The 24867-nt window shown below is 36.2% G+C and overlaps 1 protein-coding gene across 1 annotated transcript; it reads left to right on the forward strand.

Moving 5' to 3' along the window:
• Window positions 1–12573: 12573 nt before the first annotated feature.
• On the forward strand, window positions 12574–24014 carry LOC117325864. The gene is given in 11 exon segments (XM_033882361.1): window positions 12574–12840; window positions 12842–12985; window positions 14633–14741; window positions 15713–15874; window positions 17117–17290; window positions 17835–17908; window positions 19353–19550; window positions 20149–20242; window positions 21295–21428; window positions 22216–22359; window positions 23747–24014. Coding segments are annotated over 11 exon segments (1614 nt in total). The 5' UTR covers window positions 12574–12582; the 3' UTR covers window positions 23870–24014.
• Window positions 24015–24867: the final 853 nt, after the last annotated feature.

The raw sequence follows: 24867 nt of genomic DNA on the forward strand, positions 1-24867 counted from the left end.
GTAGTAGGTATAATTCTATGTATTAGGGAAGGCGGGTAGTAGATACAATTTTATGTATGTTAGTGGGTAGGTAGTAGATATAATTGTATGTATGAGGGAAGGCAGGTAGTAGATATAATTGTATGTATGTTAGTGGGTAGGTAGTCGATATAATTGTATGTATGTTAGTGGGTAGGTAGTCGATATAATTGTATGGATGAGGGAAGGTGGGTAGTAGGTTCAATTGTGTGTGTTAGGTAGGTGGGTAGTAGGTACAATTGTATGTGTGTGGGTGAGTAGGTAGTAGGTACAATTGTATGTGTTAGGTAGGTGGGTAGTAGGTACAATTGTATGTGTTAGGTAGGTGGGTAGTAGGTACAATTGTATGTGTTAGGTAGGTGGGTAGTAGGTACAATTGTATGTGTTAGGTAGGTGGGTAGTAGGTACAATTGTATGTGTTAGGTAGGTGGGTAGTAGGTACAATTGTATGTGTTAGGTAGGTGGGTAGTAGGTACAATTGTATGTGTTAGGTAGGTGGGTAGTAGGTACAATTTATGGTTGTTATGTTTGTGGGTAGTAGTATAATTGTATGTGTTAGGGAGGTGTGAGTAGGTAACAATGTATGTGTTAGGTAGTGGTAGTAGTACAATTGTATGTGTTATGTAGGTGGGTAGTAGGTAAAATTGTATGTGGTTAGGTAGAGTGGTTAGTAGTACATTTATGGTGTTAGGTAGTTGTAGTAGGTACAATTGTATGGTTAAGTAGGTGGGTAGTAGGTACAATTGTATGTGTTATGTAGGTGGGTAGTAGGTAAAATTGTATGTGTTGGGTAGGTGGGTAGAAGTAAAATTGTATGTGTTGGGTAGGTAGGTAGTAGGTACAATTGTATGTGTTAGTAGGTGGTTAGTATGGTACAAGTTGTTTTAGTAGGTTGGTAGTAGGTACAATTGTATGTGTTAGGTAGGTAGGTAGTGGGTACAATCGTATGTGTTAGGTAGGTGGTAGTAGGTACAATTGTATGTTAGGTAGGTTGGTAGTAGGTACAAATGTATGTGTTAGGTAGGTGGGTAGTAGGTACAATTGTATGTGTTAGGTAGGTGGGTAGTAGGTACAATTGTATTTATGTGGATGGTTGGGTAGGTAGTAGGTAATTTGTTGTATGTTGGTTGGTTGTAGATATAATTATATGTATGTGAGTAGGTAGGTAATAAGTACAATTGTATGTATGTTGGTTGGTAGGTAGTTGGTACAATTGTATATTTTTGGTAGGTAGGAAGTGGGTACAATTGTATGTTTTAGGTAGGTGGGTAGAAGGTACAATTGTATGTATGTGAGAGTGTAGGTATTGGGTACAATTGTATGCATGTAGTTGGGTAGGTAGTAGTTACAATTGTATGTATCTTGGTAGGTATAAGTGATATGCGATATACATTAATATTTAAAGAAAATGAAGTTGATTTTATAGTTCAATGATGAATCAGTTCATACGTTTATACGTTCTTTAATCTTTCATTCATTTTTATGTACATTTCGGGAATTAATTTGCGATGGATCACACCATTTCCGCCCATTGAATACTTGATTCACATCTCTTTTTATCGTTCTCTTTCACTCGTTTCTGTGTGAGTTTCACATAGGCGTTTAGCTGTAGAAAGTTAACAATAATTTCTAGGATTGCATCCCTTTCGGCGAACAGAATATGACATGTTATGATAGAATGAACAGCTTGTCAATAACGGTTTTACTACATACATGTAGCTTTCAGATGAATGGAGCGGCTTCTGAAACAAACCAAAGATAGGTTAATTCAGACAAGTACCATGCTTCCTTTACATCACCTTCGGATGATCTCCACAAGGAATGCATGTCTAGTTTAACATGAACAATAGAAAAATAATCTAAAGATTGCCCTTTGCTGCAAGTTTCTTTTCCTTTTTTTCTATTCGTGTGTCTGAATTATTTGACATTTTTGCCGTGGAGATTTGAATGGAATTTCGTCGTCATGGTGATATAAACTAAAGAACGTTCCTATGTTTTATTTTTTCATAATTTCAAACACAACCGGCATGGATACTGTAGATGATTTGTTGCTAGTCGTAAATTCTATAAACCTTACATCAAATATTTCTGCTTCCCCCGAAGTAGTTCGATCTCTGTGTTAACCCACGTATTCGTCGCGCTGCTTTACGTTATAATATGTCCATGTCTTTCTATGTAGAGTTGGTAAAGTTGCTCCACAATCCGTAACCAAATAAATGGTAAAACTAGCCTTCTCCATAGTGAAACGGAGTTAATTCCATTCCTGTGAACTCAGATTGAGATGAAACTTCAATTAGTTTCGATTCTTTTTTTTAAATGCATTCGCTTGATCGACTCCAATGTTATCATGTTAAATCTAATACCAGCGTATATTTTTCAGTTTGAATCAGTTTTTGATATATTTCACTTGTCTCCGTCGATCATTTTTCTTTCAGGGTGAAAATCCGCACTCATGTTGAGTTGCAATTCAGTCTCCATCTACACGAGCAGTTGTATATTACAAGGTATTCTGAGGAACCTGTGCAGCTCTGTATTACTCCAGGATATTATCCGCTAATGATATTCAAAGAATTTGTTTGTTTTCAATCAGTATTCTTTTTCGTGACTCGCGCATGGACATGTATATGATCCGTCTTTGCTGATACCCTGCGAGGATATGGTCTGTCCTTGACCGACGCCTTGTGGGGATATAATCCTCCCTTGACCGACGCCTTGTGCGGATATGGCCTGTCTTTGGCCGACGCCTTGTGTGGATATAGTCTTCCCTTGACTAACGCCTTGTGCAAATATGGTCTGCAATTGACCGACGCCTTGTGCGAATATGTTCTGCAATTGACCGACGCCTTGTGGGGATATAATCCTCCCTTGACTAACGCCTTGTGCAAATATGGTCTGCAATTGACCGACGCCTTGTGCGAATATGTTCTGCAACTGACCGACGCATTGTGTGGATATGATCTGTCCTTGACCAACACCTTGTGTGATGTAGGAGCGTTCCGGCATTTTGGAACGAGTTATTCTTTACTGATAAGTTCGTTGGAGTCCTGTAATTCCAACATTATTGAACTATCTAAAAGCTGTATCACAAGATCTGAATAGCCATAGCCACTCCTGGATTATAAACTAATGGTTAGGGTACCAATATATAAAGCATTTGTTTGACGTCGTTTTCATTGTTTGCCCATTTTATTCATAATTTGAGCTCACTATTTTTGGCTCTTATGACCTTAACAGTGTTGATGGGCCGTTAAGAACTAACTAACTAACCAACCAACATTATTAAATGCTTCCTGGTTGTTCAGAATGGCTATACATACGGGAAAAGACGTCTCCATATTTTGATATATACTTCAATGAGGAATGAATCCCGCCGTAATACTAGTGCAGTCCCTACGGAATCCTTATTGGAATTTAGAATTCTGAAGATAGAACTAATCACCTGTAGATTAGTTTCTAAAGGACCGAAGATTTTTAAGTCACCGACATCAGGGTTGTATTCCTGAACTGTTGACGTCAAATATGTCTGTATCATTTCCTTTATACAGTGTAACTATTCCGAACGTAATGTTCGTGATAGACTTGTATGACATCGTTATATATCTTCACTAGGTTCAATAGTTTATTCAACTTGAAGCATTACGGCTCATTAGCATGTACATAGAAATATCTATTTCAACAACATATATACAATATGTAGGTTAGGAGATAGACAAAACAATAGGCGTACCTGGTGATAGGAATAAAGAAACATACATTCAACAACATATATACACTTTGTTAGATTAGTCAGTGGATGGACAAAGCAATAGGTATAACTAGAAATAAGTACATAAAAATATGAATTTCAACGGAAAATATACAATTTGTAAAAATAGTATGGGGATGGGCCAAATGATAGATATACCTGGAGAGAAACACATACAAATATCATATTGATATATACTAAACGTTAGCATATCAACCGCATTAACCAGACTGATTTATTTTTATTACGTACAGCTAGAAGTTGGATAAGATTGAATAGAGTTCCAGTAATACTATTTAATGAGTAAACCATGATAATATCCAACACACATGAATTGAAGATCTTCATGTCCTGTCATGATCAGCGGTATCGTTTCAACATGATCGTTTCTGATTCCATACGATTTTTTAAAATTTCGTCAAAGTGAGCCAAGGCTGTGGGACTACTTATAGTTTTCTGTATACATAATTGTGATAAACCGTACCATATATTCACTTATGGGTCGAAATCGCACACTATATAGCCATTTACATGGAGTTTGCTGCATGACTTCATCCTCGTGTTTTTAGAACGCATTGCCTTAAAGAATGTTCCATCGTCTAATTCTGATTTATGCAAATAAAATTATTTGACATTGCCCTGTTCTTTGTCGAAGATACGTTTTGCCTTTTTCTGTCGCAGTAGTCAAAACAATGACAAGCGCTGTCAATATGCACAGGGTAAAATTGTAATCATGTTACGGGAATCTATCGTTCTGCCTACTCGAGCCCTTTTGTCAGATGGCCAGAAGTTTTCGGGCTGGATCTATCGTAACAACCAGCGCCTGTATTTAATTATAACGTGTAAATTGTAGGCACTCATCGATTACCTTGCCACTTTTTTTTATTCACGGACAAATGTCACAATTACTCTACGAGATAAAGCATACTCCTTTATGGTTTTGCTGACAGACGTACCGCCTTTTACACGAGACAGAACTAGGCCGTTACTTTTTCGCGGAGGGGTAATTTTGGAAGGTATAGCCTGTCGGAACACATTATCGATACCTGCCGAAACCACATTCGATTATGGCTGTGTCGCCACGTTTTTTTTTTATCGTCGTGATACTGTAACACGTGTGTGTGTCATCAGGGCTCAGAATATCATTCTTATAAGGAAGACTGATTTTATTGCATTGCACAGATCTACAACCTTTGCAGGAGAACGATGTTATCACAACATAAAAAGTCTTAAACCTCTTTTCGAAACTGTTAACAAAATTTTGAACTATCTGAAAGCTGTCGGTCTGTACGACATGACATGAGTAACCATACACATTTCACACTGTATATGTAGGTGTAATAATATAGGTTGTTTATTTAAGTATTTTACATATTTCGTTTAATTTGATGTTTCATTTTGTGCCCATTTTCGCTCACCCTTTTTTACCCTAATGACCTTTGCAGAGTTGATCGACCGTTAAGAATGTAATAACCAACCAACCAACCAACAAAGTCACTAACTAAACACAGAGTTAAATAAGCTAATGATAGACAGAACCACCACTGAACTACTATGGTTGATAATTTCATTAGCCACAAAATATTGGCTCGTTTCGTATCGCAGAATTGACTTCTTAATTGTGATTATTACATTGGTAATGTCATTATGTTTCAAATCTGAAACCAAAAACTTGAGTTTAGGTTACATTTCTTTTACTTTTTATCACCAGGAACATTATTACTTCAAAGTCTTCTAAAATCATTCCACAATTTCAGCCCAGTTGATTGGATCCTCACCATGATCACGCACATTAGTTTCATTAGTGAATACAGGAAATGCCAACATTTTCCTGGTTCCTGAATTGATTTTTTTTTACATTGTAGTTGCATTTGAAAACATTTCTTTCTACATTTAGATATTTTTCAGCTAATTACTGAGTAGTAGAACATTTGATAAAGTTTCTTCGTATTGTTGATTCTACAGATCCTTTCACCTTCACAATGAGAACTCATGAGCTGTCCAGTGAGCATTTTTTGCTTCTTTTAGTGAGTCATCTTAGGGTATACTTTCATACAACTTACAGCTTTTGATATATTTCAGTTAGCCTTTCAGGTACTGAGTCAATACCTTCATTTTTTGAATTCTAATAAATCCCTCACCATGCAAGGCGCACAAAAAGGACATTAATTAATTTATCTTTAGATAGCTCGTTCCAAATTCGACGTGAATTGAACATGATCAGAGAGATGGGGAAATATGGAACTAAGGTCATAAGATATCCACTATACCATGATCACCAACACATCAACCAGAATATTCTTAACAGGCGGAAACACACCACAAATAACCAAGACATCTTCCATTGTTTACTCTAAGACCTGTGGAGAGGCATAGATTTGTTTTTCTAGATAACTGACCGTACAGCCAAGTGAATTTCTAGGAATGGAATAGTCTATTTGGTAGACACATTATAAAAGATTAACATTATGGTGCAATTTGTCATCTTTGTCATTGAGGTCTAGCAATTGAGTAGCCATCCCCATAGTGGTTAGATAAGGATGGTGGTACAAAGACAGCTCATAGATCTACATGTCTTTATTTCTTCCTAAAATGATTTATTAAATTTTATCCATAGTCTATCTGGAGACTGTGTTAAATTTCTTAATGTTCTACGCCTTTAGAAATTGATTTATTTCACCTATACTTTCACACCACTACTATTTCTCCGTGATTTCTTGTTACGTATTTACATTTTGATATCGCTTATCAATATATATATGTATATGTACATATAAATTTTCGAGTGATTGCAAGTCCAGGTAAGATATTTATATCAAAGTTCAGCATAGATAAAAAAAAAATCACCAGTATGCTTGTCTTCAGTTCCATTTAAATCCCAAAAAGAGATAGAGATACCTTCTTTCTTTAATGTTTATTAATTAAATGAGAGGAGATATGATTAAACAATCCAAAAGAAAGAGATAAAAGAAAATGAAAGCAATTAGTATGAATTATTATTCTTCATCCATAACATTTAACAATTATCCATGTTATGATTGTGATGATAGATTATCAGATTGATCCCGGGTATGAAATTATCCTGAAATCAGGATCCTGAAGACCCATGACCTTATGTGTGACCTTGACCTGTGACCATATGCTTGAACACACTTTCAGAAGCCTGTCGAAGAAATTTTACTGATATTGTCACATGACTATCACCATAGCATATTATATAAAGTAATAAGCAACAGTTGTCAAACAACAGTATATATATATAGAGTGTCGTTACAAGAACATATCGGCGGTGTGATTTCTGGATAAAAGAAAGTAGGTTTTATTTTTGATAGACTCAATCGCCCAAAGAGTCTTCCCGAGCAGCACATGAACATATTGTTAAACTTGACATGTACAGATTATACCCAATGCATAACATATTTACATGTAATGCATACTGAATTCAAAGAAGCTTTAAACTAATGTCCGTTACCATCAAAACTAATTCTTCGTAGCAAAACAATAGGCAAGCCAAAAATTCTTACGTTATTAAATCCATTTTGTACAAGTAACCGCCAAACTAAGTTTGCTTGCCTGGTTGTGTAGTACATGTTACAATGCATAATGGATTTAGTAATTCTCATTAATTACTGCATCCACAAACAACATATCACACAGGGATGTATTCAATAAGTTTCATCTATATGTGTTATTACAATATATACTATTATACAAGCATATGTACAACTCCACTTAGGCTTTATCACATTATACTTCCAACCTACGAATGATGTAAATATAACACCAACATGGAATATACTAGAAACCAACTTCAACGTTATCAGTGTATGTGATCGACTATATATAGTCAGTAATACATTGTGTGACTTTAACACAGACAATAACATAATGGTTTCGGATAACATGTAAACTAAAGGGAAGGAACTCTTCGAAATCCTTCTCACAAGCATAAGATCTTAAAACAACAAACAGCATCACTAATAACAACACTTGAATGTAAACATATAGGTTGTGTCCTGTGGCGGCGAAGTATGGTAGATTGCAAGTGCAGTATCCAGTTCTCTACGCTCTGCTCTAATAAAACCCTTCATGATAGACACCATTTTTGAATAAACATTCCACAGCTTTGATATTCTATCTTCCACAGATTCTCTCCCGAGTTTGATATTCTCTTCAAGAGCTCTCAAATCCTCGTTATTGCAAAATGTCTCGACCGAAATACGTGTATCCACAGCAAGAAGAAGACCTGTTAGATTAGTTGATCTCTCCAAGAACTTAAATTCGTTGCTTTCCTCCTGATTTGATGCAATTTCACCATCAATACCCAACGCTGATTCTTCATCTTCGTCAAAGGCATGCTTGAATGACCTTGACTGTTGATAGGACGTTAAACAAATGAAACCAAACCAAAACCAAATCAAAGGCATGCGTCCCACTATCCTAACCATGTACTTGTCTGTCGATCTCTTCACGGTTGAAATCTGTAGAAGGCAGCGATAATCCAAAACATGTCGACATCAGCAGGGCATGGAGTGCTGTATCTACCAGGAAGTGTGCCCTTACAGCACGACTGACTGCCTTTCCACTCATAATATGATTTACTGCATTTGGTGCATACACTAGTTCAATCGGTTCCCGTAGTCCTGATCCACTCATTACGTAACCGATGCATCCCAGAAAACTCATATCGTGTGAAATGACCCAAGACGAAGAATTATAGACTGGAATGGGCTCCCCTGAAGTTCATTTGCTGCTATCATGGTGGCCTTCCAATACATGACGGATATGAACCCTTCATGATTCCTGACCATCCGGGCATTGGGCATCGGAGCAGCCAAAGCAAAGACGATGATGTATCAAGTCTTGCGATGTTGTCAACAGTTCTGAGGTCTTTCAGGTCACGGTTTTTCATCGTTGTGAACTTGTTTGATGATGGCTGGTGAAATTTGATGTCGATGTCGCCTGTGCTCTTGATTTCATCTTGTTGAACATTCAACTTTTACATTACTGTTCGTGTCCGTAATCAGGGTGTTGTGCAAGAAATGATTTCCATGCTGTGAAAGGTACTTTTGCCGTCAAGCGTACACGAGTTGTGGTCCACATTATTGACTGTAGACTGTACGAAGTGTCCACGTTGAAAGCCGACAATATTGGTCCCTTGTTGGAGCGCTGTACTCGAAGCACTGAACCTCTGTATAAGAAATACAAAACCTTAGCGCGTTGATTTCATCGATGAGAAACTTCGATCCCGTCTGTTGGTGAAGCTGAACACCCAATCCCAACTATAGTGGTGCTAGCAGTGCTCGTGGTCTGGTTGCTTTTATGATGGTTTGACCTATCGCAGCTACTTTTAGTCTTGTGTCTTTAACCCGTATAATGTTCTTCAGTAGACAGAGTAGACTACCGGGTAAATATTCCGACATTACATCATCCGATTCGATATCTATTGGTGATGGATACACATTTTGTTTTCCTTCCATAGACATCACGTCATTCCTAATTAGTTTTGCCGCCGTTTCGATAATTTCGCGCTTCTCTGCTTCTTCGTCTAGGTGTTGTTTTGGTTGATGGCAGGTTTGTAATATTGAAGAAGCTGTCTTACTGAATGTAATTACGCAGGATTTGCCTTGTTGACCACTGAAAATGACTTCATCGCGATGGTGCTGCTTCAAGTGATGCTTTAGATGACGCGAGGAGAAGGCGTCCTCTCCACATATCTCTGTCATTTTTGCTGCAAGGTCCAACAAGGTACAATGTAACCTGTTGCTCTTTGTTTTCTTCTAGAAACCCCGATAACTTTCAGGAAGTTGTCATTTTGAGTTTTTGGTCTTCCTTTTGGTGTCCTTGACTCGTGTTCTATAGTACTAAATGCTGACGGTATTTGTTTATGGGTTCTAAAGTTAATGTTGCATGTATGATGATACATGTACACCGCATCGGCAGCATGTAAGTCACTAATTGTTTCCAGTCGTCCACGAATTTGGGATGCCCATTCATGGTCACGTTCATTACAGCATAATATAATTTGTGTTTGAAAGTAATTTTTCCTTACCGGAAACACATCAAAACCCCTCTCCCGGTCGGACACCTTCGCTGAATGACATCAACAAAAAATGTTCCTGGAATTAAAAAAAAAAACTGTCTAGAGCGCAAATAAGGTTTCGCAATTGGAATTGGAGGTGTCGACGTGACGTTTTCAGCAATATATTTTTTTTTATTTGACCGGGGTCAATGTACATGAACAATCTGTACCGGACATACCGTTATCTGGCTGTCTCGTGTCTTGCTTACCTCATTAATCCCAATACCTCCCTTTGCCCGTAGGACGGATGATTCGTCAGATCTCGCTTTAAAATCTTTAAGCACAAGGTAATAGTATAACAACGTGGTGTGTATTTATATTTTGATACTTTGATACGAGAAATAGAAACCGTAAATTAAACATATTGATTTTAAAATATACGTCAAATCAAAATAAAATATGACTCCAAATCATCAATTGAAAGGTGATAAAGGCAAATTAATTAAAATTAATCGGTTAATTATAACTGATTCTAATTTATACTTAGAAACAATTCTTTGTTTCTATAACTCGTGTAAAGTCAAGCGTGTTACTTCAACTACAAGCAGGCATGTTGTATGCCCATGGGCTTCCTTAGAAAAATAAATCGAAACTATCGCATTTTTTAAATGTCAAATTTCCACCAAAAATGGTCTTATCGAAATATGCAGCATTCCTACTGATGAAATATATATTCTATTGAGACTCAAATCAGGTTTAATTAAACAAATGATTTTTGATTGAGTATAACCATTAACCAATAAATAAAATGCCTATTTTGAGACCAGCAGACAGCATTTCACAAATTTGATAATATCATAAATGTCACAGAAATTGGACATTTTCATGCATTTAACATCGAAAATACATATCTATCAATGATAATATGTCCCTTACCATTTGATTTCTTCCTGTCAGACCGTAGGTATGATCTCCGGGTCATCGTTGTTTACTTCATTGTTTACTATCATAATATACCGCGAGCGAAGTTTAGAGTAGCAATTACCTCCCTTGGTACATATGGAAACCCCAGCCGTCATACAAAATCTACGTTATTAATATATATATTCTTATTGGTTAGCGACATAGATACATTCTGTTGCAATTTTGTCACATCGAAATAATAAATTGACTGAACTAATAAACTATAAGAATTAAATCTGACTATTTTAGAACACCTGGAGGGCAGATGAGCATATAACATGGCCCGTCGTCAGTCTGTCAGCTTTTTTTTCTAACAATAGCATATAGGGGCCTAGACCTGAACGACTCAGTGGATTTGACCAAACCTTTTGTCTGAAGCATCCTTTGGTGAAGGAGGGGGGGGGGGGGGGGGGGGGGGGGGGGGTAATTTCTTATTGTGTATATGGGGAGAGGACACTAGGTTATCAACGGTGGGTCTGACAATGATTATATGGAGAGAGGGCACTGGAGTATATCTTATATCTTATTATATTATCTTATTTGGTATATGGGGAGAGGACACTAGGTTATATATATTATTGGGTATATGGGGAGGACACTAGGTTATATATTATTGGGTATATGGGGAGAGGACACTAGGTTATATATTATTGGGTATATGGGGAGAGGACAGTAGGTTATATATTATTGTGTATATGGGGAGAGGGCACTGTAGTATATATTATTGGGTATATGGGGAGAGGACAGTAGGTTATATATTATTGGGTATATGGGGAGAGGACACTGGGTTATATATTATTGTGTGTATGGGGAGAGGACACTGGGTTATATATTATTGGGTATATGGGGAGAGGACACTAGGGTTATATATTATTGGGTATATGGGGAGAGGACACTAGGCTATATATTATTGTGTATATGGGGAGAGGACACTAGGATATATATTATTGGGTATATGGGGAGAGGACACTAGGTTATATATTATTGGGTATATGGGGAGAGGACACTAGGGTATATATTATTGGGTATATGGGGAGAGGACACTAGGTTATATACTATTGGGTATATGGGGAGAGGACACTAGGGTATATATTATTGGGTATGTGGGGAAAGGGCACTAGAGTATATCTTTTTTTCACTTTTGACATTCTTATTCAGATTGTCCACATAAAGTATTTACGTAACACAGAAAGAAACAATTAAGACAATATCTTATTTGGTATACTGGGAGGACACTAGATAATGTGTAGATTTGGAGGACATTTAGCTATAGTACCTAGTACCCTCTCCCATATACCCAGAGACCTATACACTAATTTAGTATGTAAGTCTCTGCATATACCCAATAAACCTTTCAATCCAAAGGCCTTTATTGAAATGATCTGTTTTATCGCCAATTTCACATAGTCTAACTGATATTCTAAGTCTGAGTCTAAGCTCCACTTAATTGCTGTTTTTCTGCTCCAAGTTATGGTAATTATAGGGGTGTCTTTTTTGAGTGGATATTTTTACCGAGTCTATTCTTAATATGTAATAGATTGCATTCTATCCCCTTTTCAAATTATTATTTAAATATGAATTTATTGGGAACACGAATTAAGTTGTGCTAGTCGTTAATTTTTTTGTCTAAGGGGCCGTAAATACCCGAATACTCTCAATTTATTTTTATTTTATTTTTACTCGGAATATATTATTGAAGTCCGTGAATCGCATTTTCCCATATACAGTACTCTAGCCGTTCATACTGACACATATTTCTGTACCAGCAGTCATCGATAGATATGAGAGTTATCCCCCCCTACCACCGACACGCATGACCAGTCCAACGCGGAACATGATTCGCGGACTGTCAGGTGCAGTTTCCGCCGGAGTGAGTTTATTGATCAAGCTTTACAACCGGAGTCCCATAGACCTACTATGTACACGATCTAGAGCTATTTTAGGACTATATCGACGACACCCGGATATAAGAGTTCTCGCTGTTAAATATTGGACCACAGCGTCTTCAAACATGGAAATAAAAGGACGAGTGATCGTGTATTCGATACTTGGATGTCCCCACTGCATGAGGGCTAAAGATACATTACAGAATGAAGGGGATCCCGTACACGGACATAAGTTTGGATACCTACCCGCAATGTCGGGAGGAAGTGAAAAGTCGTACCGGTAGACAAACCGTGCCACAGGTGTTCTTCAACGCGAGACATATCGGGGGGAATGATGATCTGCAGAAACTGGTATGTTTGTAATTAGACCTAGTACCTGTAATCAGAGACCTATATAGTATATAGGTCTCTGCTGTAATTAACAGGACCGGTGTAGTTATTTAGTCCTACTGTACCAGAGACATATATATCTATATATGTGTCTGGTCCTATAGACTGTCTACATGGATTTATATAAGTATATTATCTACGACCTGTTTTGACGTTGCACGCATTTGCGTTAAATTATATATGGGCGTTACAGGCGTATATTCATTATCAATGTGATATGAAATGCTCATTAAATCCCCCCCCCCCCCCCCCCCCCCCCCCCCCCCCCCCCTGAAGTCTCCCATTGCCTTAATGTTATTGTTATTAACAGTGTTAATCAGGTCTGTAAATATGAGCTTTAAAGATCACATGAAGTGATTGTAATGCAAAATGGGAATGCTTAGATATATGCACTAGCGAATAAATCAAATACAGCAAGGATTTTGATTGAGAACATTTACATTTCTATGAGGTCATGTTGGAGCTATGTTGATCATCGTCATGGCATGGCTTTGTACTGGTTGTCAGATTGGTTGAGAATCAATCAAAGGAAGGTAATTTGATCTAAAGATGGTATTTTTTCAAGTACACAAGTTGGCAGTTTTCCCCAACCTGAACGTAGGCCTAGTCAGGAGCTATGTTAATTAGTCTGTGACACAAAACGACAACTAAACAAGATGAAATATTAAAGGGAGATAACTCATCTTGATGTGATGAAAAGAAAAACCACAATAGGTATATTATTTTTCAAATGTTTGAATTTACATATTTTGGGTGAAAAATATTGCCCTCATATACCAGGTAGATAAAATTCTTATCAGTAGTGTAGGTAAAGTTTCTCAACTGATAATACTAGTCTCCCTGTGACCACTAGATAGTTACAGAAAATTGTGACATTTTTTTCATTCTTATTCTGAAATAATCACTTTTTGTTTAAAGATAATGCATGTTTTCTCCAAAAGTCCACATATCGAGAAACAAGATACTTATGTTTTGCAAGAAAGCAAATGGTTGTGCAGATCGATATCACTCGTGTCAGTTTTCATGAAACTGTTGTTAGTTGTAAGAAATGACTGGTGACAGTTTTTGAGTAAATTTAGGTGAAGAAAGTATTTTGGGATTTGATTAACAAATTTAAAAAAAAAAAAAAAAAATACAGAACCACAAGGGAATAAGTGGGATTTTAAAACACTAATTTGGATTTGAAGATTTTTGAAAAGTTATAACACAGATTTCAGTATTTCAATCTAGTTTGAATGTCTTATCCTGCAATCAGTGTTTGACCGATCTGTTAGAAACTAGATAGTACTTTCAGAGCCTTTCCCTAATAGCAATTTGGTTAAGATTTATTGCTCATTGGTTTTTTTTCTGTATTTCATTCTTGTTTGGGAATCACCCTAATACAATTTTGCCTAATCACCTTGCTTTTCAGTGGGCTTTATCGTCAGGACATGAACTTGTGTTTTGAATTTAATTGAATTTGTTACATTTCCATTAAATGTTTTCTGATTAATGCAAGACTGCTATTTTCAATTTATTGACTTTAGCATTGTCTACTATATTTTTCAAACACCTAGAATTATTTTGTTCAATAGATTTAAGATGATGTGATTTTTATGATTTTTTAAGGTGACTGACAGGAGTGAATGGGATGCAATCATTAATGAGTTGAAAGACACTCCTCCTGGGAGTGATGCTCCTCAGATACCAGACCCCAGTACCGCAGTCAAAGATTCAGGTATTAGTTTTTTGCACCCAGCCCCAGGTTCTTCAACATATTCCTAATATAACTTTAATTTGGAAAGCATTACAGATTTAAAGAAAATCTCAACTAAGATTTTACCTTAAATCCAATATGCTTTCTTATGGAAAATTTTATCCTTAAGTACTTCCGATAAGGAATATTAAGGAATCTGGGGCCAGCGTAAAACTGCTGCTGTTTAATGCTTGATTTTCATGCAGTCACTAATGACTGGTTTGTCGTTATCTATGTAATGCAACCAGTACATTGTACATTGTAAGTTTTCTTAATTTCATGCTGTCATGTACTGCTCAGTGTGATACATGAAGCTTTATAAATCAACCTTGAGGAACCCCATCATAAGTACACAGAGTCTGAATATGACCTTTGGTGTTACCAGGTTGTCAAACCTTAAACAAACAAATAGCATTTGTACAGATTAAAATATTGATGCTACACCACTGACAGCATCTAAACTGCTTGATGCAAAATGCTTAAAATAGTACTCAAAGTATAAAATAGTACTCAAAGTATAAAATAGTACTCAAAGTATAAAATATCTGATTATACCCCAACAATTGAGAAATACTTTCAGCCTCCTAAAACTGATTGTTCATAAGACGGAAAGATTCATATACCAAACATAGAAACAGAGAATGATAGCATTTCTTCGAGATGCAATTGATCATTTATTCACAGTGAATTCAAAAGATAAAGGAGAGGCAAAGTCTCCATTGGAATAAATTCTAACTTGGTTAACATTATCAGCATGGGATGATAGCTTGTTGGTATTCACATGTTGGCCCTGGCTGACCCCCTGGGGCTGATGGGGGTTTAAGAAGGGTCAAATTAGCTGAAATATTTCAAAACAGTGACCGTTAGAGCCCATGGGCCTCTTTGTATAGGTAGTGATAGCATAAAGTAAATATTTAAACTGTAAACATTAAGTCTCACTTTAATTGTTTCAGATGCTGGTGACTTCACCTGTGAACCAGATGAGTATGCCAAGCTTGTGCAGGACTTGAAGGCCAGTGGCCTTATCAAGGATCACTCCAAGATACTCACTACCTATAAACGGTCCTTTGTGGGCCGTGAGTTTGTCGACTGGGTGGTCAAAACAAAGGGGCTTGGTAAGTTTGCTTCTGTAATTAGAATGCGGATAACTTACTTTAATGCTATGTTCTCCAGAAGTAGCATAAGGCCTCTGTTTGTCCACACCCTTCATAAGGCCTCCATATTGTCCTTCCACCGCTTCATAAGTCTTCTATGCTGTCTATCAACCCCTTAATAAGGCCTCAACACTGTCTATCCATCCCTTTATAAGGCCTTCATGCTATCTAACAACATCTTTATAAGGCCTCCACACTGTACCCACACAGTAGATATTGCCAACAATGGGTTTCCGAGGGTTGACAATATCCACTGTCACATGCTAAATAATGTTTTGCTTTATTATCCCAAAAGTCCATCATGTAGACTAGTCATCGTAGATGTCTTCATTTCTTCTAAATTTTCCCTTCTTATCAAAGCAAAAACTGTCTGAAATTGTCATTCAAAACATCTTTGGAATTTACTCTTTTCAAATGCCTTTTCCTCCCCAAGGAACTGGCAGCAAACCATCAAGCTGTTTTTTTACTATTCATTGCATGTTTTTCAAGTCCTTTGTAGCAAGGATCCTGCTCCTAAACAGGAGCAAAACTCGACATGTTGACAGGTTGTGTAACTCTGCGTTTAACCAATCGGTGTCAAATTAGTGCTTCGTTGATATCATCTTACTGATAAAGCATTCTAGTGACCAGATTCTCCCTATTGGGAGAGGGAAAACTTTGCTATAGTTTATATAGGGAAATTGCATTTTTGACAATCATTTGTTTGATTTTTATTGGAATTCATTCTAACATTCTTAAAATTATCAGCATGGGATGACAGCTTAATGATATGCACATGTTGGCCCTGACTGACCCCTTTGATTGATGGGTGGGGCCAAAAAGGGTCAATTAGATTAACTAATGCCAGCATGGGCCTCTTGTTTGTCTAGATGTCTTTTGACCAATCAAATACACGGAAATTTACTTGAGGGATAATAAATATATGTTTTTCTTGACTGTTGCGAACCTGTTGAGATGTAACCTTGCAGTGTATTAATAAGGCCCTCCTTAGGTATATATGTTCATTTATATTTCAAGAGCTGGCTGCACCTATATATAGAGATTGTCAGGCCCTTCTCATGTATACATGTGTTTTTTCCAGAGCAGAGTGCACCTATTTAGATCAACAGACCCTCCATCTGTATACAATTGTTTGTTAGAGCAAAATACAGCGGTAAAGATGTGTCGGGCCCGCATTATGTATACATACATTTGTATTTTCAGACAGGAATGTAGCTGTCGATATGGGTCAGGCTCTGATCGACAAACACTTTGGCCACAATGTGAAGAGTGAGGAAGTGTTTCAGGACTCTCCAGACAAATACTACAGACTATTGGAGGATGACGAGTCCACGGCCTTGAATGCTGGCGAAACATCTCAGTGTGAACCAAAACCAGGTTTGTACATGTTTATGATAATCCTGACACTATACTGTTAATGTCAAGGTCTGCAGTCAAACTGTCTTTAAAGAAAGAGTTTTACAAAATAGGACATTTAATATCAATCGAGTTGGAAACCCAAGTGGGGCAGTTGCCAGGTACTGACCCTAGGTTGGTGGTTTTTCTCCAGGTACTCTGGCTTTCCTCCAACTCCAAAACCTGGCACGTCCTTAAATGACCCTGGATGAAGTGGTAATAGGACGTTAAACAAAATAAACCAAACCAATAAACCCATAACCTGAGGTTATGTTATGGTCATGTGCTTGATCATGGGCTTATTGCAGGATAAATACATAGTTATACATTTAGCAGATGTGTTTGTATCAGTTCACTTTAATTTGATGCCCAAAGTGAAAGGCAATATGGTGTATGAAATTGTTTTATTGATAAACTTCAATTATAAACTTATTTCAAGCTAAAGGTTTGGCTCTACCTAATATTTTGCAAAGAAAACTGGTATCATCAGTCTATTATTACACATATTTTCCTCTTTTGCACACAGCTGATGAACTTGGAGAGGAAATTCGAAAGCTTATCTTGAAGATATACAATGCTTTTTTGTCAAAAGATGGAAAGGTATATTTATTTCAATTAATAATAATAAGTATTACATAAAGAAGGTCTTTTTCTCATCAAAGTGAGAATCTCTGACAGAGTTTGGTAAATAGATATTTCATCTCCGACAAAAGAGCCAATTATGGCCAATTGAAAACAAGAATAGGCTGTTGTATAAGTTAATGTAATTTTAAAAGTTACCTACTTTATGATGTTACCATGCATGCACCCTCCAGAAGTTTGAGCTTCTTCTTTTAATCTTTAAATTCAAAGTGAATGAAAAAATAATTGCACCTTGAAAACAATTCTTTTGTGCTCGGCCTCTATATTTGGTATGTTATGCCATCAAGTTCTACATGTGTTTGAATTTGGTTGGCCATTGATCAAGGTTACAGGTCAAAGGTCACAAGCTTGTGTACACAATATCTCACGAACCCCTGGACATATTTAGTTCATATTCACACTAACATCACAATGTGAAATTTGGTCATCGGTTAAGGTATACTTTCAAAAAAGCTGGAACACATGATATCTCGTGAACGCTTGGACGGATTTATCTTTGATGAGAGAGGGGTATGGGTATATCTATCTTGTGACCCTTGGACAGATTTATCTTTGATGAGAGAGGGGTATGGGTATATCTATCTTGTGACCCTTGGACAGATTTATCTTTGATGAGAAAGGGGTATGGGTATATCTATCTTGTGACCCTTGGACAGATTTATCTTTGATGAGAGAGGGGTATGGGTATATCTATCTTGTGACCCTTGGACAGATTTATCTTTGATGAGAGAGGGGTATGGGTATATCTATCTTGTGACCCTTGGACAGATTTATCTTTGATGAGAGAGTAGGGATGCATCTATCTCGTGAAGCCTTAGACGGATTTATCTTTGGTGAGAGGGGTAGGGGTATATCTATCTCCTGAACCCTTAGACGGATTTATCTTTGGTGAGAGGGGTAGGGGTATATATCTATTTCGTGAACCCTTAGACGGATTTATCTTTGGTGAGAGGGGTAGGGGTATATCTATCTCATTAACCCTTGGACGGATTTATCTTTGGTGAGAGTATAGGGGTATATATCTATCTCATTAACCCTTGGTCGGATTTATCTTTGATGAGAGGGGTAGGAGTATATCTATCTCGTGAACCCTTGGACGGATTTATATTTGATGAGAGGGGTCTGTTATTTAAAGATATTTTTGTAATTTTCTTAATTTTAATCATGATTGTGTAAACAAGTTTTTGTGGAAAAGGATTTCTCATAGCAATTGTCATGGAAACATGGGCTAGAAATAACAATGAAGGCTACCTCAACACCATTCCATTTTATTATGCCACAGCACTAAAGCAAACACACAGTCTTTTAAACTTTAACACACTTATAATCTTCCCATCATCCTTTTGGATGTGGCAAGTTTGCTGTTTAAAAAAAAATTGTTTAATTACCCTCCATGTAACAGAAAGTGAATTACCGAGGCATAGCTGGAAGTTCAGAGTTTGAGCGGTATAAAAAACTGACAAAGGAGCTTCATCGTGTCAGAATCTCGGAATCCACTCGAGAGGAGAAGCTATCATTTTTCATCAACATATACAATGCCCTTGTCATCCATGCCAATGTTACTACAGGCCCTGCAACCAACTTGTGGCAGAGGTACAAGGTAGGATATATCCTGGATGTTTGTGACTTCCACCATGGTTCAATCCAAACATATCGAAAGTCAAAAGAAAAATATTGAATCCTTGATTCTCTTAACTAATTTTAATGGTTAGTTTGAAAACAGATCAGAATAACTACAAAATATGTAGATAAAAGTCTGAGAAGAATACTTGAAAAAATCAGCAGTGTTAAAAACCTGATGTAATTGAAGAAGCCTATAAAGGCAGAAAGTCTTGACATGTTCATGATTTGTTGTTTTCTATACTTTTCTTTGCAAGTAGCTATATAGACTGTAATTCATTTTTGCATTGTCTATATAATTAAAGATGATAATATAGATATGCAGGAAGGGCAAAGAAGACAAATTTTACCTTAAAGGATCAAGTCATTGCCTTATAGTATGAGATCTATCATCTAGCAATTATTGTTTTTTCACAACCTATCATAATACTACTTATCAGAAAACAATTTACAATCAAAATAGGTAAACCGGAAAGTTGTCAATTTGGCCTTGACAGGTGTACATACAGGGATATTATGCTTACACTGCTGTTATTTTTCACTCAAGATATTGAATGAATGAAATGTATTTTTTTCAGTTTTTTAACACAATACGGTACATCATTGGTGGAGAGTCCTACTCTCTCCAGGATATTGAGAATGGTGTGCTTCGTGCCAACAGGAAGGGTGTTGGTAAGTCAAGGGAAGATAACTTGCATGTGAAATTAATTTCTTCAATTCAAAATTAATTTTTAGTTAATGACATTAGAAAATTATTGGCCAATATGTACATTTTGACTATAAGTTACTTCCTGTAATATCATGCAAGGTTTTCAATTTTGTAGCATTTGTTTTGTTTTATATAATCTCCATTATGAAATGGATTTGTACCATATGCTTGCCATAGCCTTGGGTTTGGGAATTTCGTGCTGAACATTTTGATAATGTAACCATTACAATATAGCCTTAGACAGTTATAATAACTTCCTAATACAGAGATATCATGGGGGACTTTTGTGTAACAATCACAGGTTTTTGGTAAGATTGTATACCTTCTGCTTAAATTTTGATGAAACATAGTTGTAAGATCATTGATCTCTGAAATTGATTTACATAATTTTACCATCGCTGCATGTTTACTGTATACAGGTTGAGCTCACAATACCATAAGTATTTTCGAAACAAATATTTGAATGTGTTTTAAAAATATATCTAGTTGCTGATTTTGGTGTAGAAAAGGTGCATTGTACAAAGGTTTTTGTATACATGTACATTGTATATGCATAAACATAGTATTTTCAACAACAAGCCATATGGTGTACATATAATTGTAGTTGAGACCTAGAAGACAAACTTTTTCCTCAACTACACTGAATGGATGTTGGTTCTTCGGGGATTTCCCCACTTTAATTTATATTGTAGTTCAGTTATAAATTTCTATTGTTCATTGGTAAAATTGTATTGTTCAAGGATAAATAAAATCTGAGTACAATATGATTAGATTTTCTGCAAAAGCTTATTTTAATTGAATCATTGTACACATATGCATACAGCTGAGGTGGACTACTATTTGGAAAAATCTAGAAAACAAACAAACAACAAACCTTATACATTGTATTTGCAAAAAATCTAGAAGAACAAAAATATATGTTATAAATTGTATTTGTAACAAGTCAAGAACAAACAGTATACCTTATACTGAAAAAATCAAGAAGAATTTGCATTCATGTCTGTTTTATTTTCAGGTATGTTCACCCGACCCTTTTCTCACTCCGATCCACGATTTAAAGTAGCTTTGGAGAAACACGAGCCACTCATACACTTTGCACTCGTATGTGGAGCCAAGAGTTGTCCGCCCATCAAAACCTACTCCACAGCGGTGGGTCTTGTTTAATTCAATTCTTATTTTTGTTTATTTGTTTGTTTGCTGGATCTTTAGTCCTGTGAACAGCGTAGGTAATTTTATGGTTGGGTCTCATTGTAGTAGATTGTGGCTACCTCACTGATCGTCACTTATTATCCATAGTGATAAGGGATGAAGTGACCTGCCTAAAGACAAAACAGCATAACAACAGTGACTGGTCTAGGCTTCCTGAGATCAACTCTAACCACCCCAATAGCGATTGAATCACACTTCCTGCCTTCTAGTTAGGTATCTTGCATTTTATCTGGAATTTGAGCATTCTAGAATCCAGGCTTCGTAATGTACTTTAGATTAAGGATTTTGAAACTTGAGCCTTTATGCTCTAGTTAAAAGTTCTCATTTATAAAAGGATTATATTAAGAACTAACTGTAAGGTATGCCTTCAACATATTTATGGAATAGTGCAGGATTCTCTGACAACGTTACATAGTGAAATATACATCGTTACTGTTATATGCTTTACTTGTTCTGTTTGGAAGTGGTAAGTCAACAGTTTCACATTCTATCCCCAGAGTAAATAATGCATAAATATGTTAAATTATTTGGGTAACATGTATGTAAAGAACAAATTAAAAAACAAAGACAGTTTGAATGATATTCTGGTTGTAGATTAGCTGATTATGGAAACATTATTTCAGGCTTTTGCAGTAAGAGAAATTATAGTCTACTGTTATTTGGGTTAATGTTTATTTGACAACAAACCAAAAACAATAGAAATATTGTTTTATTGGTGTTACAACAGGGTATATATGAGCAGCTCACAGTTGCCGCCGAGTCTTTCCTGGATGGAGATGACGGCTGTCAGATTGACATGCAGAAACGGCAGATCAGACTTTCAAAAATATTAAAGTGGTACGAAGAAGATTTTGGCAAGAACAAGGAAGAGGTAAACTTTATTACTATATGTCCTTACTGAGGGCTGTTCCAGGAGAACAATTACCCTCCCCCTACTCTCCACTTGGACATTGTGTCTTTTTCCCGGAACAGCCTTGTTAAAAATGTGTGTATTCCATATTTTCCATGTAGTAAGTCACGGGGTGTGAACACAAAAATAGGAAGGACAGTGTTAAAACATGTTGGACTTTTACTGAACTTGAATAGAAATGTGGTATCCAGGCTTGTTACCAGGCATGTGCATATTGTTGGATAAATATAACACATCTATAACAGTATCCTGTAGTAAGCATCAAGAGACATGAGGGGATTTGTAGCTTGTTGACATTGTTTGCTTTCGCAATTTTTAACATCCTGTGAAAATCGATGGTCATACTTTAAACTTTGGTCATATGAAAATGACCTTGACCCTTGCTGAAGGTAGATAAATTATGTATAGCTTGTATGAATTTTCTGGTTGGATCCAAGCGAGAAATTAGAGTTCGGTATACTGTAGATATATATTCTACCATCTCCAAGTTCAGATAGCCATGTCAAAGTGAAACTGCTTTTGCTAGAATGCTGAAATCCACTGTGAAGACTCAGCAAAGAAATGTGGCTTTGACAAGAAATCAAAAAAAGAACTCTATTGCATTAAGTAGTTGTTTTTACAATAGATTGCAGGGTTTAGATATGTTAAAAATTCTTATTCTGATAAATCATACATGTAGAATCTTATAATACTGTCTTCTTGGTTTAGATTGAAATAGATCTGTGTGCTTCATTTTATAGTTTCTTCATAAGCCTTTACCATTAATTGATTACCATTCTGGAGTTAGTACTTCAAAAGAAGGGAGATAATTCTGAAAGTCTTAGCTAAAACATATTGTATATTACTTGATTGCAGAGATTAAAACAAAAAATAAGATCATTATTTGTGAGTGAAATGTATGTTTTTAACATGAATATTAACTGGTTACTGACAATAATGTCTTCTGAAAAAATGATGAGCATGATTTTTATTTATGCTACTTCGTTATAGTCCCACCATAACTGAAGGGGGAGTTACTATAGTTTTAGGTTGTGTCCATCTGTCATTCCCTCCTTTATCATTCTGTCCTTGACTGGCTCTATCTCCTGCACGACTTGTCACTGGACCATGTATTCATCTAGGTGAGGTGGTATGTCATGTACCAAAAGTAGATCAGTTTGATGACATCAATATTGAGTCCGTGTTTTATTAATAGTCAAGTAGACTATTGGCATTGATGATGAAATGGATTAAATGTTTCTAAGACCTCTTTTAGATGAAATGGATTAAATGAAGTATTCATCTTCCTTGTTTTCTACAATGAATTATATAGCTAAAACTTTAATGAGAATTTTGCTTACCTTACCAGGTGTTACATTGGATCCAGGCTCATCTTCCTGAGGGCGACAGAAAATCTCAACTTACAGAACTGTTAGACAGCAAGAAGTATCGTGTCAACTACATGGAGTATGACTGGGGCGTCAACTCTTAAGAGTAATACTCATGTGATCACCTTTATGTCTGAACTACTCCACAAAGACAAAAACAAAAAGAACAGGAAAACAATTTGAATCTGGAAAAGTTTTGTATAAATCTTTTTCAATTCAAAATGCAAAAAAAAAAAGCTTGGTACAGAATTTTTATTTAATAGAAGTAATTGTTGATATTTAAGCAGTACTTAGAGTTGTTTAATCTGTCAGCTATAGACTATAAAAGCAATGTGTGTGTGCATTATGATGTCATTGTTGCCATGACAACAAGGACAGTTCACTGTCAAAATGCTAACCTTCAGTCATGTTGCTGGTATTGAATAAATTGTTTTAAATAAAGTAAGAACCTATGTAGTACAGCAGTTGGCAAAGGGACTGACATATAAGTGTTGGACTGCAGCATTGCTATGATTTATAGTAGATATGAATGACAAAGCTCTGAAAGCAAACACTACATATTGCACTAACACATAATATGTTTGCCTGCAAATCTGTGTCATCTATAATTCAAATAGATACCATAGCAAGGCAGTTCGATGTTTAACCCTTCCACCCCTACTGACTATATTGGACTTCAAATGATGAATGAATGGCAGAGTCCATAAAGTTACTTGGGTTTGAAAGGATTAAATGTATTTCGCAGGAAGTCATCAGCAAAGATTCCTATTACATGTTGTATATGACTGACAGTTTATTTGACCATTCCAATCTTGTGATGCTACATTGAACTGAAAAATCATTATTTTTTGTGAGGGTTTAATTTCCTTTGTTATGCATTCTGATTCATATGAAGTTAATTTGCAAAACACTGCATGTATATTATAACAGGAAATATCCATAATAACATGGTTCCCTTGTGTGCTGTGTGTAAACTTTTGATGTCTTCAATGGCTATTGTTTTCACTTACAAAGATATATATTTTAACAAGAAATATTGATATTGTTTGTAAGACTATACATGTTATGTGATAAGATCTGATCTTAATTTATATTGTTATGC

This window comes from Pecten maximus, chromosome 4 (assembly GCF_902652985.1).
Source record: "Pecten maximus chromosome 4, xPecMax1.1, whole genome shotgun sequence".
NCBI lineage: Eukaryota > Metazoa > Mollusca > Bivalvia > Pectinida > Pectinidae > Pecten > Pecten maximus.